The sequence below is a fragment of the Oreochromis aureus genome, linkage group 15, assembly GCF_013358895.1.
Source record: "Oreochromis aureus strain Israel breed Guangdong linkage group 15, ZZ_aureus, whole genome shotgun sequence".
In the NCBI taxonomy this organism is placed as follows: Eukaryota; Metazoa; Chordata; class Actinopteri; order Cichliformes; family Cichlidae; genus Oreochromis; species Oreochromis aureus.
The window spans coordinates 16224731-16240280 of NC_052956.1; the positions used below are offsets into that span (position 1 = coordinate 16224731).

The following is a 15550-nucleotide window of genomic DNA, read 5'->3' on the forward strand; positions in this document are numbered from 1 at the left end:
TTCAGACTTTGTGTTGCTCTGAGGAGATTTGCCAAAATTCTATAAGTCTCACAACAATGATGGTGACATTTTCGGAAAGCCAGCAAAAAATACCTACGTTTTGATGTATAATTTGTGGAAGTTGAGTGAAAATTGAGCAAGTAGCAAGAAGTTGTTCGGACATGAAGAGAAGACTCATGAAACCTACAGTGGCACACTGGAAGCCAAGTGCATAGCAACCATAACAACGCATGTATTTTGTGAAAAATCACAATTTTCCAACTCAAAACTTTAAGAGGCATAAAAATAAAACGGTAAAAGATTTGAAAATCTGATTTATTCCTGAATAGCCCAGTAATTTGAGAACATTTTAAAGTTTGAATGGTTGTTCTACGTGAAAGTAGGAAAAAAGTAGTTAAGTTTCAAAAACAAGCAAAATTTAGCAGAATTGCAGAAGTTTCCCATTCATTTCAATGGGACAAATTAAAGGAAAAAAGTAGAATATTTTAAAAAGTATAACAGTAATAAACACCAAAAGATATAGCGATCATTAGCAGAAATAGCAGAATAGTTTAAAATTTGAACGGTGAAAATCGGCTGAAAATTGTGGAAGTAGTTAAGTGCCAAAAAAAGTGAAAAAGTGGCAACTAGAATAATAATAATAAAGTATAAAGAATAAAGAGAAACAGGAACTCAATAGTGTGGATGCTTAAAGCATCCACACAATAAAGTATAAAGAATAAAGAGAAACAGGAACTCAATAGTGTGGATGCTTAAAGCATCCACACAATGAGACTGTCATATTACTGTTTTTGCAGTGCTTTTAATTAAAGTGCCTGTAATTCCCTTTTAAAATGTGTCGGTGTATGTTTTTAATGTTGGACCCCAGGAAGACTAGCTGTGCAATTTGCTAAACTTAATTACACACAGAACCCCTGCAGTTAAAAGAGGATGTTATTTCAAAGAGAGCATGAAAAGGACTAAGCTGCACTTTGTGCCCTGCTTGAACTAATACTATGTTTGATTTTCCAAAATGTAGAGGGAAACGGTACAAAAGGCGCAGAGATCAGCTGATCTGTTGGAGGGAACGTGCTGCTGCCGCAGTAGGTGGTCGTGTACGTGTCATCGCTTTGAAAGTGACAAACTTCCTTTGGTATCTGCCCTCAAACTGTCAAAAATCAGACTGATTTCCTCGAGCTAAAGGGGGATGTCTGGTCAGATGCTTAGTTATTTATGTACCTATAGCTGTTAAATTTGTGAGGGACTGCCCGTTTCTGAAACAACATTACACTTACAGGCCACTTCCTTAAGTACGCCTTGCTAATTTAGGTGACATCACACAGTTGCAACATTCTTGCACATCGTCTGCAGCAATTCCATCACATCCCAAAGATGGGAAGGAGGGAGGGGCTTTATTTAGGACTAGTTGGGAGAACGGGAAAGAAAAGAAACAGCAGGCTAGACTAGACTAATGATGTCAGCATCAAGTTTTAAAGTGTGGGGAAGTGAGTTAGAGAATATACTAGCAGCCAAACACCCAGGAAAGCACAGGTCAATGCTTACCAATCTTTACTGAAATTACACACAAGCTTCAAATCTAAATGCACTGATTAGACATCTCCTTACACATGCAGGTGTACAGGTGTACCTAATAAAGTGGCATGAGTGTATATGTGCTGACTAGTGTTGCTCTTACTGCTGTATGCACCAGTGAGGAAAATGATAACCGATAAAGGCAAGTGAGGGTATTCCAATATCTACGATACACAAATAAACTGACAGCACCACAAATCGACACAGCATTCATTTATTTATTTCAGAAACCTTAATACTGTGATCACTGCAAATGTCTTATTCATACCTTTACATTTTACAAAGACAATGGATCTGGGATGTAAACAGTATTTTCAATTGTTTAAAACGTATGGTCCTCTTAAAATAGTGTGCTTTGTTTCCAGTCAGAGCGGATCACCTCACCGTTTCATCTGTTCTTCCAGCAGGAGCAAACAAAACAGATCAAGACTCAGCAGTGCAGGGCTGCGTCTCCGAGCTCTGGGAAACCTTCCTCCCCTGCTTCAATCACTGAAACCCAGCATCCCTACAGTTTACACAACATACAACCTCCTCTCGTCTGATCAGTGATGCTTGAGGAATAACGTTATAAAGCACCTGCTTGTCAGGAGCTGCACTGGCAGGGAAACTACAGAGCAACGTTCTAGACAAGGTTGCACAGGAATCCATCAATTCACCCTTTTTATATCCAAAACCTGTAAACACAATGTTTTTTTTTTTTAATGTAAAACATTGTTGTGCAAAGAATCTCAAAAATAAGATATTGCAAAAAAAAAAAAAAAAAAGGAACATCTGAACATTCAAATCTCTGATATCCTTCTGTGAAGCAGCAAAAACAACGCTGAGGAGAGAAAACCCACGTTCACTGCAAGGTAACAAATACGAGTGAAAACCCAGACCGGCTGACGTTTGTTTCTGACTTTGTATAAACTGAATCTAACATCCAACTTGATGCACACTTTTAAAGATGCAAGCAAAACATCTGCACTGCACGTTCTGTCATTTGGCCATACTTCATTTAAAATACAAAAAAAAAAATTAACCTTGACTACTTTCCTTTTACGATAAAATATAAACATTGCTTTTAGTTAATTTAATCATTTTAATCATCGATATAGTTTTGGACAGAAACCCAGTGTACATGGTATATAATTTACAGTCAACACTTTACGGATAGGGGCCCATTTGCGCCCAGAGGCCTCACCTTTTTTCATTAATATTTCAAGGATTTCACATTAGTGGATGACTCGTTTTCACAACTGGCCAGCTTGAAAAACAGATAAAAAAAGAAAGGAAAAAAAAAAAAAAAAAGACCAAATCTGCTGTTGACCATTTACTGGTGTAACTGTCGTCCACGCAGACTGACGGGAGATTCCTAAAACAGAACCAAAACTTTTGCTAACAGTCCACTCGTGTCTCTGCGAAACTGCAGAGCTTAATGAGCATGTCGGTTATAGTAAACATCATATTTCTTTAGGCTCGTTTAGATTCTCTTTACATTCAGACTGGGAGATAATTTGTGCTGTGCGCTGCAGGGCTTCTAATTGCATCAATGTGAGATGCAAATTTACTTGGGGCGAGTCAAAAACTTTAGCGCGGGGGAATTAAGGCTTTCACCAAGTTTAAATGGACACGCTTAGGCTTCGACCTCAACGCCCCTGTTGTCGTGTCAAACACCCGGCTGTGGCTCTTGCTTGTGTTGTAAGCAGCTTTGTGATGTGGGGGAAGAAAAAAAACAAAAAAACAACGGTCTTCCGGCACACTTGTATTACAGGGGCCAGTGGCTCAAGTAATTGAATGCAAAGGCACACACGCAGACAGACTTCCACAAATACTCTCGTCACTGTGTCGGGAGGCTGGCCTGACTGACTGACTGAAGAGGAGAAATAAGCATCTGAGCAAATGAAAGGATGAAGCCTCGCAGCCGAGTCGACGACTGTGAGTGTGAACTCAAATTAAAATCGTATCTGGTGAGTGCGTGCGTGTTACTGTACCAGGTGTGCTTATCTTTCAGGATGAAGGAGAAGAGCCTTTCCCTTTTATCTGTTCCCCAGGTGCTGTTTCAAAGGCATGTCCCTGCTCTGCCTCGGAGTAAATGACCAAGATAAGTGACTGTAGGCACGGCTGGATTGACTGATGTACATTCACACGATGACAACACACACGTGGGTACAGCTGATACTGTAGCTCCCTCCTAACAGATAGCCACATATGCAATTTCTGTTGATTCCTCACATTCCTGACATAAACTGAACCTGAGGAAAACTATAGATGCTCTGCAGACACAACATCCACACACACACACACACACACACACACACACTCACACACACCTTAGGTCTGCTCCTTTTTTATCAAAAATACACCTGTGATTGTCTCTCGAGGCTGGCTTCTGATTATTCCTTCTGTCCTGTTTGTGTGGCCTCCACGGTTTGATGTCTGACTGATTGCGGAAGAGGCGTTAGAAAAATACAGAGTGACTGGCAGCACATTTACAAATCATGACATTTCCACTGGTCACCACTAGAGGGCACTGTAAGCAACACGACAGCAGGCTTGGGCACCACAAAATACAACAGAATACGGAATAAAAACCATGTAAGTCAGGCTTTAGCCAGAATTAAGAAAGAAAGCCATTTAAATAATATAGCTAGTGACCGTTTGTCTTGAGGAACTAAACACTGATGTCAGTTGTACTATACGAATAGAACAACGTATTTATTGGATTATAATACAAGGAAATAAATAAACCTGGGGGAGGAAAAAAAAGAACATTCCAACTTTTCCATCTCATTAATGTCTCTGAACCTGTTAATCAGCAGCTGTCTCTGCAGACAGTGGGATGATGTTTAGAGTTCTCACTTTCCTTCCCCCCCCCTCACAGTTCAGTGGGAAAGGATAAAGGCTCTTGTGCAGCACAAATTGGCAGCCTTGTAAGCTCCAAATCATCTTTTCCCACTTTAAGCGTCTCTTAAGAGAGTCCTGACTTCTTCCTATTGCTTTTAAGACACATATAATTGGGATGGACCAAAGCACTACGGACCAGTCCTGGGTTGATTTTTTTTTGTATTTTTTGTTTTGTTGTTGTTGTTTTTTTTTTAAAGTGGCATCGCTTGCCGATGGCTTTTAAATATCCCCCTCTGTCAGGTTTGTGCTGTGAAGACAGAAAGGATGTTGTAATCCAGATTTGACTGACACAGAAGAGAGAAAGAGAGATCGAGAGAGAGAAAGAAAAAGAGAAACTGTACAAATCCCTCCTGTGCTGAAGCAGAGTGACCTGTTTCCGTGTGGGTGGCTGCGGTCGAACAGCCAGAGCGACTGTCCAGTGGTTTCAGCCTCCCAGGGGAGGGAACGCAGGTGTGAACGAAGCGAAAACCTCTCACGTGTCCTCTGCTCTTGTGGTTTCAGAGTGATTGTTTCTGTATGTGTGTTTGCATGCGGTCGTTTCTGTTCCAGTAGCTGGACCGGCAGATTGATGGCGTACCCGTCTTGACTTTGCGGGACCATTTTTAAGAGACTTTCATTCAGATCACCTGGGTGTCTCTGCAACCCCACCACACCCTTCCTGTGGCAGCTGAGATTTGGCATAAAGGACTCGAGTCGCCTTTTAGAGCAGCTGGGCATCATTTAAAAAGACTTGCTGGGAAAAACATTTAAAAAAAACAAGAATAAATGTCCTAAAAAGAGAAGCACATCCATGTGGAACAAAATCTACAGATAGGAGGCGGCGCTTCTTTGCGTGCACCGCTGGAACAACTGCAAGAGGCAAAGTCGACTTCTTTAGAAGGTGGAGGGCGTGAAGTGCTTTCTCCTTGTCGGCAATTTAAGAAAAGAGATTTTGTCACACGAGAGAAAGACAAATTCAACAGCTCTCATAGGTGAGAATGACACCCATTTTCTTGAGTGTCATCTTCCTAAGTTTAACAGAGGGTCTGCGAGGAGAGACCGAGACTGGTCGACAGCATCACCCACTGATGGCTGAAGCCAATGGAAGATGGTTGACGGATTCAGCATCAGGATAATTCAAGTCCAACAACAACAATCTCCTGTTTCCTCGCGAGTGTCGATCCTCCTCTGCCTCTTTATCCAGAGTGTGTGTGCGTGTGTGTGCGCTCATGTTTGCATTTGTGTGCGTGTGTGTAGGTTAAAATGTGGAGGTGGGAGTCAGTTCATGTCGATGGTGTTGAAGACCCACTCGGTGAACTTCTTGAGCTTGGCAGCAGAGGTCTGGGACTCCTCCTGCAGTCTCTGGTTGTCCTCCCAGAGTCTCTTGATCTGAGCCTGAAGCCGCACCTTTTCTTCCCGCTCCTGCGGAAGGTGGAGAAAGGTCTGGTTAAATTACTCGTTTTCGTTAACCCGTTATTAAGCAGTTAACAGTGGACAAAGTTTTTCTTAAGCAATCAATTCGGTCTCTGCTGTGTTTATGTAAACTAAATCTCGGGCATGCAGACAGCGAGTCGCAGCTAGATAGAAGTTTGTGATTTTGTAAACAGATATTATCAGCTGACATTTTAAATCCGAAGACAGCACAACGAAATAAACTCCGAGTTGGGTGCATGAACATAAATATTGAGGCTCAGTCTAGGAATGTAAAGAACACACTGAAGGAAACAATAAAACTGGAGCGAGCTGCTGTCAGTCAGCTGCAGTTGATTGCTGCTGGGGTGAGAGAGGCGCGTATTAGCTTTCTTGGTGTCAAACTGATTTCCTGTTATGTTAAAAGTAAGAAATGTAGACAGCTTTGCAACATTTCACAAGACAGCTGAAAGTTTCCCAGGAATTGCGTTACACGTGAATCTCCAACCGCAGCAGTTTTCTGAGTGAAAACTTTTCACTGTTACAAAAGGTCAGATTCAAAGAGGGGATGGTGAAGGAGCTAGAAGGTGATAAACGAAATTCAACCACCTGACTCATGGTTTCTAAAGCCTGAGAAGGGGGTGATTAGTGCTAGTCCATCCTTTTTCTTCACGGCTTTTCCAATTAAGCATGGTAGGAGGCTGGATCGAGCTCTCATAGGGTAAAAGGTAGGATATATCCTAACAGGACTATCAGATTTTGTACTTTTTTGCTGTAATGTTAAAGTTACAGGGCGATGATTTATTCATATCGTTAATAACCTTACGGCTAATTTTAGGGATAAAGCCATATTTTCAGCCTATGGGCAGAGGTGTCTTGTATTCTGTTGCTTCTTTGCTATTTGCTTACACTCTGCCGTTTGATGTATTTCACCATACTCGTAACTCTCAGCTGCTTTCACGTCACCACCAAATATGAGGCATTAAAAATAAAAAATCATAACCTGATGCAGTCTTTATGGTTAGAATTTGCTGTAAATAAGGTTCGGACCTGTGTGGTGTGCAAAAGCATTTGTTTGGACCACGAGCCAAAGACGGCAGCAACAGAATCTTCCCACTGCTGATAATGTTCTTATCAAATAAATCATTTTAGTTGTAATGACAGATTTGTAGGAGAGCTTTGTGAGAGCGCAAAGTAACATGATTTTTTTTTTTGTCATATCCAATTACTGCAGAAGACAAAGGAAATCACCAAACATCTGCATTTGAGAAGCTGACAGCAATAAAGTGGCTGATTTGAGTTGTCCCTGATTTGTTTTCTACTAATCAACTACTCATTTTATTTAAAAAAAATTACGCCTTTTTTGAAACAATAAATCTCTCAAAGTTGTTTAAGCAGTAACTGAAATATGGACATGAACTATGAAACACTGGATGAGTGAACAGGAAACATGGGAAACTTTTTCCTTAAACGTTATCATTTTAGTGGCTGCAGTGAAACTTGAGTCAGCAGTTAGCAACAACCATAAGCAGCAGAGTGGACCCAAGAGAACAATGGAAGCGCTCAACTGCTGACTTTGTATTTCCTTTTGAAAACAAAATATTTATTTACACCACCCGCTCCACTGCATACAAAGGCAACTGAAGCCTGTATCTTTCATTCACACTTCAAAAGAAGAGGGGAACCAAAAATGATTCTTTTAGTGCAGCACAGAGCAAAAGTTTGCACAGGACTTAATGCAGTCATGTGAAAAAACGAGTTTATCCTTACAGTAGGAGGTTAATGTGTCGCCAGGTGTTGCTAAATCTGTTTGACTGATCATCAGTAAGTTTGAGCATCTCTATAATTTCCTCTATAAAAGCAGATTTTTTGACAGTCTGCTGGGCTGGAGCATTCAAACATTTCATTGATCAGACATCAGCAATGATCTTAGAGAAGCACTTCTTACTGCCCCTCAATGCCATTTGCAAACAATTTGAAGACCGTCACTCGACAGTGAGAAAGATTATGCTCAAATGGAAAATATTCAAAACAGCTGCCAATCTTTCCAGAACTGAATGTCCCAACAAATTCACCTCAAGGTCAGACCGAGTAACGCTCAGAGAAACTTCAAAAAACCCTGGAGCTACAGGCCTCAATTAGCATGTTAAACGATAAAGTTCATGACAGCACAATTAGAAGACTCAACATCTATGGCTGTTTGAAGGGTTCCCAAATGAAAGCCTTCACTCCTGGAACAATGTCCTTTAGACAGATTGGAATAAAATGGGACCTGTTGGGCCTTAACCCACAGCACCACATTTGGCAAAAACCAAACAGAGCGTCAGGTTAGGTGATGGGTGATGTTTTGGGCTTATTTTGCAGCCACACGACCTGGGAACCAGCTTTTGATTTGTCCATGAACTCCACTGTATACTAAAATATTCTAGAGTCAAATGTGAGGCTCTCTGTCCCACAGCTAAAGCTGAACAGCTAAAGCTGAACGGCTAAAAAAAAGGAAAAAAAGAAAAAGAAAAAAAATGGTGTTGCTTTGACCCGGTCAAAGTTAAAGCTCATCCTGATTGGCATGTTCTGCTTGTATGCATTTTGTATCATGCTATATATATATATATTTATATTTTTTTTTGCAGGACTGTATATATTTATTCAAACTGTGTGTCATGTTTTAGGTTCCGTCTCACCTTCTTCAGGTCCTCCTGAAGCATCTTCACCATGGCCTCCAGCTTAGTCACTTTCCTCTCCAGCCCTATATGTCCCTCACTGCGGCAAGAAAAGAAACAAAGTCAACCTGAGTAAACACTGCATACATCTTTCAAGTGGAATTTTATTAACAACAAACTCAGTACTGTTTACCCTGTATATTCCAATTCTACTGGATACTGAATTCAGTTATTAATCTACATATGTACACACACCATCTGCTTCTTGTATTATCTGGTTAGACATTAAACTTCTTTTTGTTGCACTGATAGTTAATCAATTTCATTTTAAAAAGTCTAACTTCCAAACCAAACCAACTTTGTCACATAGTATATGCAACATTACAGGTAGGCAGTACTCTGTTAACCTGCTCAGCACCTCTGGATCTTTTAATTTCTCATTCTGTGCAGCTGGATGGCTTTAGCTCATTTGCTTTGTGAACTTGTTTTTCATGAAGGAAAATAGGACAGTAATTTTCTCTTTTGTTTGCAGTCCTGAGGTGACGTGTGTTCGCTGCACATATCTTCCATGTGAACATTTAACACAGGCTTTAACACTACAGCGTGTGTGTTGTGTGTACCTAGACGAGGGCCGTGACAGTGGAACAGGCTTCAGCTCTATGTGAGACTGCTGTGGACTGGAGGCACCGCTGCTTCGGTGATTTGAGTCACCAAAAACAAAACTTCTCTGGACTGAAAGAAGACAGAAAAGTGAGGGCAAAGAATACCAAGCGTTTGCTTTAACTACTAGTAAAAGCAGGAGAACTATACCATAATGTGTGTTTCGCTCATTCTCAAAGGTATTGGCCACGTCCACCAGGTGTGTCCATTCGAGGGGGCTGTCTCTGTCTGAAGAGGGGAGGGGCATGAGCTCCTGAGGGAGAGGTCCACGATGACGCTCCACCAAATCCACCAATGATGTGTCAGATGCCGAAAGGTCACCTGTTAAATTAAGTTTTTGAAAAGTTTTTTGAAAAGTGATTTTTCCACACTTTTGAGCATTTTTATTGAAAAGAAGGGACAGCAGGAACAAATAAAACAACTTAGGTTTAGCCTTCGCTGTCATTATCACAAAGCATTCAGAGATATGGTAACCAAGTATGTCCTTGGCATATATAAGCACCTCTTAGTCCTGCAGGAAACACAATGAGCTGCGTCGCATTATAATTCAAAGCACCTTTATTTACCTGCTAATTATTTTCTAATGCATTTGTTACTTTTATGCAATGGGAAATAACCGGATCTCAGCAGCAAATTATGTCATCGGTATATGAAGCGAGTTGCCAGCCTTCTACTCCAGCTTACCATGCAGTTTGACTCCCAGCTTATAGGAAGGCCGTCTGAGGGGCACGCCACGGGTGGTGGGCGAACGTGGAAGGGTGGAGCAGCTGAAGAGAACGTCAGCGGCGAGAGCCGGTTCAGGAATGGTGTCGCTCAGGGGGGGAAGGCGCTGGCCACGATAAATGCTCTCATCTGATAGAGTGCGATGGAGCGAGCGACGGCGGCTGAGAGGCTGCTCTGGCGGCGACTTCTGGCTATGCTGCGCAGGGTGAAAGTGAGCAGGTGTTACTTTAATGATCACATTTACTACTGCACAGAGTCTGCTCTGACACCTGTGTGAGACCAGGGGTTGCAGTGCTGCTCGACATCAGCTACAGCCTCTCTCCTGTTTGATCTGCTGCCAAAAAACATTCGCCACACATCAAATACATTTTTTTCCCCAACGATGTGCAGGTGAATGACCTATTCTAGCTACAAGCAGACGAGAATTAACACCCAATTTTTATGTTTGATATTTGACCTTTGCTTTTACAATTGTACCACTGCCTGAGAAAAGCTGAAGTGGCTGCAAAGGTGGACGGAACAAGCAAAGACTGCAAACTGAGCTTTGCAAGTGAATTTAATCCACTCACCTGACAGATTCCCTGAAAGCTGTGCAAACCTTTATAGTAGCTGCTTTTGGTCTTAATGGCAGACCTACCTTTTCTTTATGTTTTCGTGGTGGCGGCGGACTGTCTGGAGCACTGTGCCTCTTCACGTCTTCCTCCATTGTAGATTTTGCGTGAGTCTGGGGCGAGTGCATGTCTCTCAGAGATGGCCTGGCTGCTGGGGTTGGAACCACATCTACTCCACTTTCTCCTGGAGATTTCCTAAGACACAAACACACACACGCACACGCACACACACACACACACACAGTGAGTAAAAAGGCAGTTGTGAGAAAATCATGTTGCACTGATAATGTTTTATATAATGACACAGAAAATAAAGATATGTAGCCTTTCAATGGGGAAAAAGAAATAAATCACATTCAGGGTCTGCATTGTAGCACTTAGTGCAATACTCTCTTCAGCCACAAGGGGGTAATCAAGTAGTGCACATGATATTACATGAAAACCGTTAATGTAAAAATTGTAGTAATAGTTGTAGTAGGATTAAAAGCAGTCTGCCAAATGAAAGCATTGCTATAAATCAGAGGAAAGTTCAATTTGATCCGATGAGTATAAATGCAGTAATGCAGGGGGAAAAAGACAGCCACAGTGGCAACATTAAGCATCATTCATTAGACACTAATGTGGTTGGGAATAAAGTGAATTTTAATGCACTGTACTATGCCCAGTGATCATTCGTCCACCATCTGAAGGATTTGCTAAATTCAGAAAAATCAAACCAGAACATCTTTCACCTGTTAATTTGTTCTGTTTCCTCATTATTAACCAACAGCCTGAAAAAAAAAAATCATCAGGATCAGATTCTTGTGAAAGTTAACACTGAGCTGAGACAAAAACATCCAACTCTTTTACCGGGGCATTTAAAGCTCAAAAACCTCTAGAGGAATTATTGATAACATATAACTTTAATAATTTATGTAACTTTTTACACCTCAAATACACAGTTTGAATAACAATTCAAGACTTTCGTTGTTTTCTACTTTCTGTATAGTCCTTTCATCCTTACTTGCGCGTATCTCCAAAGTCGACAGAATTGATGGTGGAGCCGGGCTTCCTCCAACCAATCAGGTACTTGGACTGAGCTCCTTGGCGCGGGTAGAAGCTCTTGGGCCCAGGGGACACTGAGGACTGAGATGAAGGGGAGGTTGCCGAAGAGGATGACTCCTCTCTGGGAGAGCTGTGGCCCGAGTGGCGAGCACTGATGGACAGAGGAAACGAACAGGACGTGGAAATAGTAATGAAACATATGTACACAACTTGCATCATAATCCTCACTAAAAAACAACAACAAAAAAAATACATCTTAAAGCAAAGACAGGCTTGTTCTTTTAAACCCAGATCTGTGCATTATTTAGGCAAGAATCTTAATGTTTTTACGTTTTAAGAAGTCAAGCTTGGTCTTAGGTCAAGCAGTAATACAAAATTCAGCAGTGCGACATCTTTCATCAAGGAATTTTGAGGTAGGGCATATATTATTCATTTATAAATGGAAAACTATATGAAAGTATCACCTGCGGTCAAGCCAGTCTTGGCAAGCTCATTCTGCCCCCCCCCTTTTTTTTTAACCCTCCATCACTGTGACAGAATACAAATGTAGTTTTAATGCTGGACACATGATACCCAGGCCATGAGGTGTGACTATCATTAGTGGTGATTTAAGATTCTTCAAATGAGAAGAGTGGGTCACTGGAGTTCCTTCAGATCCACATACTAGCTTAACTTAAAAAAAAAAAAGTTGGCATGTACAGAGGGAGTTAAAATTACTCTTTAAGGTTGGCTTCATGTTTAAAAACGTGTCTGTTGATGCAGTTTGCAGTATAAAAGTACTTGAGAGTGTTAGGTGAGGGTAAAAAAGGTTCTAGGTTTGAACCAGTCTAAAGATGCTTATCAGGTTAACTGGTAATGCTAACTGGACTGGCTGCTGGTGTGATAGTTTTGTTTGTTTCTGTGTTAGCCTGCTAATAAAAAAACAAACAAACTGAATAATAAAATAATAGAAAAATATATATGACGAAGTGTGCCAGCACAGGGGAGCTGAACAGATGGTGAGGGAAACTTCATGCATCCAGTACATATAAATCACTGATTTCCACAGTAATAAATTGGCACCAGATGCATGTTAAGTGTCCTGACCTAGCGGTAAGTGTCAAATACTCACAGCTAGGTCAGGAACTGCAACTGTCACAGACTCATTGGAGCAACATGCAATGTATGCATAATTGCAACTGTTTTGTTTTCCATGAAACAAAGAAGCTCTGAAACTTTCTAAGTTGTGAATTTGATTAATTTGTAGTCAAAAAACACAAAAATCAAGAGAAAAACCTCCAAAACCAATCGGGTGGTTGAAATTCTGTAGTTAATCAGCTGATTCTTAAAATGGAAATTGGCAAATAGAGGAACTAACACACAAATGTCTGTGCTTGTATCCACATTTAAAAGATTATTTCTGTTATCTGATGCACTATAATGACTGCAGCAGTCAGGCAAATACTGAGATAATAAATTATAAAATGGATGAGGCCAGATCTCAATGCATAACTGAAGCTCAATTAGTCATAGCTGTGAGATGAAACATATTTTGAATGAACCAATTTATGTTATTCATTGCCAATCAATGTTAAACAACTTGAGTGTTTTCTAGTGTATTGTGGCTAAGGGATCAGTTGCTTATCCTATCAAGGTAAAAGTGACAGGACAAAAGTGGTAAAGCTGAGCTGCACAAATACACTTAACGCAAAATCAGGTAGATTTATATTTACTCAGTCTATTCATTACATCACTTCTGCTTTCCCAAGCTGTCAAACTCAATTGTGTTGTCGTCACTCTGACCCAATCATTTTCTTCTGAATTATCATTTCACGCTCTCATTCATCAAACCCACCTCCTAACCATTTCAGATCAGAGATCATCACCTAAATCTCCAACTGCTTCATCACCACCACCACCACCACCACCACCAGCAGCATCTAGACTCCAGGGGAGGGTTTGGGTCTACTTCCTACCATTGTTGGACTTTGCTGTCAAACTCTCTACTTTAATAGATTTAATTCAGGTCTTTCAAACAATTGCTTCTTAGTGAAATGTGTTTAGTTGAAAACAGTATGATGATGTATTTGCCATCTGCTTCTAGAAGCAGTTTACCTCAACCTCAGGTATGATCATGTGATCACATTACGTTCTAGGTGCAATTCTTAGGCTTCAAGGTGAGAAACAATAAATGGATTACAGTGTTTGTGTTCATTAGCTGTATGCAATTGAATCAAAAGTGGGATCTCTTCTCAAATCTGTTTTTCTTCAGTGTTTTACAAAAGCTTTAACCATCCAGCTTTTTTTTTTTTTTTAGAAGAAGCTAAAACATTTTTCTTCTGTCAGGAGTCTTAATCATATCACAACATTTTTCTTGAAACTTCCACCCTCAAGCCTGCACTCCCTGCCTTAGAGGATAAGTTTCTGAAGCTTTAGGTTTTACACCCACACACACCTTGAGTGAGATCCAGTGTCACTCAGGCTGTAGGTGCTGCTGTCTCTAACGAGGAGGTGAGTAGGTGGACTTCGACCTGTTCCGTCCATGCTTCTCTCTCCTGGAGGGCCAGGGGACTCTGCAGCAGCAGGCGACCTCTCGAGCATCCTGCGGCCTCCCTCCGTTGGACTGTGCCATGGGGACGCGGACCTCTCCCTGCTGTCTCTGCCTCCACTGGGAGCCAGCAGCGAGGTGGTGCTGCCGTGGTGAGAGTGGGGGTGGGCATGGTGAGAGGCTCCAAAAGAGCCGCTGTCGATGCCGCTGTCGGCTGAGGCGCCCTGGAGGTAACCACCTCCTCCCAGGCCATTGGGTTCTGGGTCACCCTGGTCACCACTGGAGCCCCCACCGGTCCCCATATCGTACCATTTGTCACTGTCGCTGTGGCCTCCACTAGAAGTTGTGCTGGATAGTGTGTTACTACTGGAGTGACCAGAGTAAGGGCCATCCGACTGCATAACGAAAGATAATAGGGACGAGTACAGGGAAAAAGATAAAATATTCTGGTTATAAAAAAGACTAAATGTTCATGTAGTTACATCACCAACATGTCAAAAACCATGTAAAGCCTGACCTGGCTGCCCTTCTTCGGGGACAGGTGGATGACTTGTTCTTGCCTCTGGATACGAGGAGCTCCCGAGTATCCTTGACCAGACTTCGAGACTGGGGCCTCTGCAATAAATAGACCATTACACACAGCTGGGGCTGGTGACAAGCACATGAGAGCACACCCTGTGGCACAAACAACGGTTGATGAATACACACAGAAGTTATGTTCATTTGCATACATTTTACTACTACAGTAGTCGCGCTTCCGAGAGGTTCACGACACTGACACGGACTTTATTTTGCTTTTGCCATGTCCATGAACAAAAACCCACATCACTTGTCAGCAAAAGCCAAGCACATCAAACACAAATTTGTCCCCAGATGGTCCCTGCTGGCTTTGTTTGTTCTAGGCAAGCTGTGCCGCGTGAGAAAACGTGTTTATGTGTCCCCAAGCAAAACTTGGGGTATAATTGGGACTATTGTATAATTCTGTGGATGTTATGCAACAAGACATACAGATGAGGCTGCTAATGACCACAGCATCATGACAGAGGGAGTAAAGAGAGATATCATAACATCTGCTGGGATGAATCTAGAAATGTAGATTCAGTCGCACTTTCATTAATCTGCAAAGTTGCACCACAGCCTACGGGGCTCTCCAGTAATAAGGGATGTTAGCACGTGTGCATGCCTGCTTTTCAGGAGTGCACGTGTTTATATACAAGCATATGTGGGGATTTGTGTATTGTTTACTTTCTGAAGAGTTACTTTGTTAAGCTAAATATAAAAAAAGTATTGAAAAGTCATGACAAATAGTAATTTTCTCCATGAATTAACCATGTAATTACTCTGGTGGAAAGCCCTTTTGAGGCTAAAGGGTAAGCAAATGTCCTGTTTGTGTGTGTGTAACAAAAAAAAGTATGTATTCTGCCCGCTGCGTGACTCGTGTTATTTCTGGACAGAGCATGACCACATAATCGTTGCTG

At 41.5% G+C, this 15550-nt stretch overlaps 1 protein-coding gene across 2 annotated transcripts in view; it reads right to left on the minus strand.

Moving 5' to 3' along the window:
* Positions 1–1776: 1776 nt before the first annotated feature.
* The window catches only part of sipa1l1 (signal-induced proliferation-associated 1 like 1), an 89819-nt gene continuing 76045 nt past the window's right edge, over positions 1777–15550 (minus strand). The window contains exons 17-26 of one of the 2 annotated variants that reach the window (XM_031730233.2): positions 14590–14687; positions 13980–14467; positions 11505–11696; positions 11233–11271; positions 10528–10696; positions 9852–10086; positions 9318–9488; positions 9128–9239; positions 8529–8607; positions 1777–5859 (exon numbers count right to left, since the gene is read on the minus strand). In XM_031730233.2, the coding sequence (XP_031586093.2) occupies positions 5716–5859; positions 8529–8607; positions 9128–9239; positions 9318–9488; positions 9852–10086; positions 10528–10696; positions 11233–11271; positions 11505–11696; positions 13980–14467; positions 14590–14687 (1727 nt within the window). In that variant the 3' untranslated portion in view covers positions 1777–5715. The remainder of the gene's footprint in view (positions 5860–8528; positions 8608–9127; positions 9240–9317; positions 9489–9851; positions 10087–10527; positions 10697–11232; positions 11272–11504; positions 11697–13979; positions 14468–14589; positions 14688–15550) is intronic. The other variant, XM_039598894.1, reaches the window with a different exon arrangement.